Source organism: Equus quagga, unplaced genomic scaffold, assembly GCF_021613505.1.
Source record: "Equus quagga isolate Etosha38 unplaced genomic scaffold, UCLA_HA_Equagga_1.0 HiC_scaffold_7213_RagTag, whole genome shotgun sequence".
NCBI lineage: Eukaryota > Metazoa > Chordata > Mammalia > Perissodactyla > Equidae > Equus > Equus quagga.
In genome coordinates this window covers 1-2703 of record NW_025794486.1, presented here as the reverse complement: position 1 = coordinate 2703, position 2703 = coordinate 1, and the positions used below count along the sequence as shown (strand labels likewise).

The following is a 2703-nucleotide window of genomic DNA, read 5'->3' as shown; positions in this document are numbered from 1 at the left end:
CGTCCAGGAGCTCCCCTGCTCTGTCCACGCGGCTGGAAGGTTCTCACTGTAGTGTGTGCATCTCCCTGGGGCAGCACCCACCTGTGCCTGGGCACTTACCTGTACTTGTCCATGCAGAGTGCCTGCTGGGTCTGCAGGGAACTGACCCCGCAGACGGTCTACAAGCCCAGGCGGGGCGAGTGACACCCACAGACCTGCCCGGGGGCTGGGAAGGAATGGCCTGTCTCTTTTCCCGCTCCAGGAGTGGAGGCAGGAAAGCCACAGCTGTGTGCAAGGACAGCTGAGAAAACCCAAATGGAGGTGGTGGAACAGGAGAGGCGGAGGCCTGGAATGCCAGCCCAGGGCACTGCCTGCGGGACAACAGTTCACTGACTCCCTTGTTGACCGGGAGAAAGACCGGCTGGGCTGTACCAAGGGAGCACAGAGGGCCCCAGGAAAGTTAGAAGCTGCCTGTTCCTGGCCCTCAGGGGTCCAGGGTGGGGCAGACAGCCAGGGAAGGCACAAGGACATGGCTGGTGGGCACTTCTCCAGGAGGTGGGTACAGAATGCACGACTCTGACGTCTTCTGACCTGGGTCAGCCTCTCACTCTGTCTCCTGACCTGCAGCCCAGAGCCCTCCAGGATGCTACCCTGCACCTCTCCCCTTAGAGCCGCCCAGCCAGCGCCCGGCTCCCCCACAGCTGCCCCACAGTCTCTCCCAGCAGCAGTGACACTGCCACTTACATGTCACCCTTAAGTGATCAACACCAAGTTACGGGGCCCTTTGAGACGGCAACTCTCTCTGCTGAATGTGCTCACCCACATGCAACCTCCATGGGACAGTGGGGAATTTCTGGGGCCTGGAAAACCAGGAAATGTTGGGAAGGGCGGGGCTGTGGAGCAGCTGTGGGGGAAGAGCAGGAACCATGCCCAGGGGAGGCCCACACACAGAATCCCTGCGAAGTCCTCCTTTTCAAGGGTCTCGTGGGACTGACTCAGCCCCTTCCTGCTGTCATGTGGTCAAGCACGAGCAGGACCCTGGGCTGACCGGTCCTGGCTTCAGGGGGCAGCAGCAGGGGAGGAGGTCACAGGGGAACAAGTCTGTCTTACTTTCCTCTCCAGACTCAGACCTCCAGCCTTCCTGGCCTGCACCTTGTCTTGCTGGTAAAGACTCACCTTGCTGACACGTGAGGATGGGTGGGGCAGCCCCCTCACCCACCCTCACCAGAACCTCCCCTGCAGGTGCCTTCCCCACGCCCAGGCTACCGATGAGGAAACCGAGGGCGGGGTCAGCCAGCCGCCCAGGGTCGGACCAGGCTCTGCCTCTGCCCCCAGCCGGGTTCGCTTCCTTTGCGCTACGGTTTGAAAACTTTTTATCTGGAGACGATTTCACACTTGGGCACACAGCGTTGCAACAACAGCACAGTGAGGACCCTGTACTCACTTTCCCGGATTCACCGACCCCACCTGCGGCATCCTCAGCTCTCTCTCTACACGATTTTTCCCATCTACCCGAGGGTGTTCACAGCAGGGCCCTGCCCCTCCGCGCCCCGCCGTGCGCATCCCAGGGCAGGAGGGCGCTCTCCCGTGACCCAGCCGGGGCGCGGGCCCCGAACCCAGCGCTCGCCTGCACTCCAGCCGCCATCTCAGCGTCCTGGGCGGCGGGTCCCCAGGGCCCGGGCAGGACCCCGACCCCATCCCCGCTCGGCAGCCCCGCCGCGGCCCGGCCTACCTGGTCGGCTATGGCCTGGGTCTCGGCCGTGGCGGGCTGAGTGGCGGAGGGCGCGCCGCACATCATCCTGGCGGTGGGCGGGGGTGGGAACGGAGAGCGAGTGTGCACACGGAGAGCGGCCAGTGACAGTGGACCGCGAGAGCGGGAATAAATGATGACCAGGGCCCCTCCCACCCGGAGCAGGCGCGGCATCACGTGACGCGCGGGCGGGACCACTGCGCCCGGCGCGGAGGGGGTTTCCGTCTGGGTCGGGCTTGGCGCGGGATCGCAGACCCGTCGAGGTGGGCGCGGGGCACGCGCACGGCCGCAGCCCGAGTGCTCCCGCCCCCTCTGTGGGCACCGTCTCGGGACCGAGGATCTTGCGCTGCGGGGTCCCCCCGCCCGGGGCTTGGTGTCGTCCTCCCCGGGACTCTGGAGTCAAGAGGGTGCGGGTGGGGGCGTGACCCTGCGTGGCGGGGCGGGGGCGGGGGCGGTGGAGGTGGGGGGTGACTATGAGCTGCACGGGGTGGGCGCGGTCGAGGGGTCCCCGGAACTGGTGGTGGGGGACTGGGGATGTGGGTGGCGGCGGGCCGGGCCTTGCGGAGGATGCGGAGGGTACATGGTCCTTGCGTGCAGGTCGCAGAATGCGGATGGTCCAGTCCCCCCAGACCCCCCTGTCCTGCCCTGGTCTCCATGTCCCCACAGCCTGAAGCATTGTCCCGTGCGTGCCATGGACAGCGGTGGGTTCTGAAATGGCCGAGACTTTTAGGGCCCGAAGATGAGTGGGAGGAGTGGGGAGCTGGACCCGAGAATTGCCAGGGGCAGGGGCCAGAGAAGCCGCGCCCAGCCCAGCCCGGACCTGGAGGAGCTGGGGAGAGGGGCAGGGGGCTGCCAGGGCGTCCCGGAGCCCAGAGTCAGGCCCTGCCCACCTTGCTCCTCAGCTGCAAGGCCTGGGCCAACGCCCCACTGTGCCGGCCTGTGGTGTGGGCTGTTGGGGACATCAGAAGCTTGTG

The 2703-nt window shown here is 66.3% G+C and overlaps 1 protein-coding gene across 1 annotated transcript in view; it reads right to left on the bottom strand.

Annotated features, from left to right (window-relative positions):
- CSTB (cystatin B) overlaps window positions 1–1918 on the bottom strand; it is a 3589-nt gene extending 1671 nt beyond the window's left edge. Inside the window, exon 1 of the mRNA XM_046649494.1 lies at window positions 1712–1918. Coding sequence (XP_046505450.1) covers window positions 1712–1903 — 192 coding nt within the window. The 5' untranslated portion in view covers window positions 1904–1918. The remainder of the gene's footprint in view (window positions 1–1711) is intronic.
- Window positions 1919–2703: the final 785 nt, after the last annotated feature.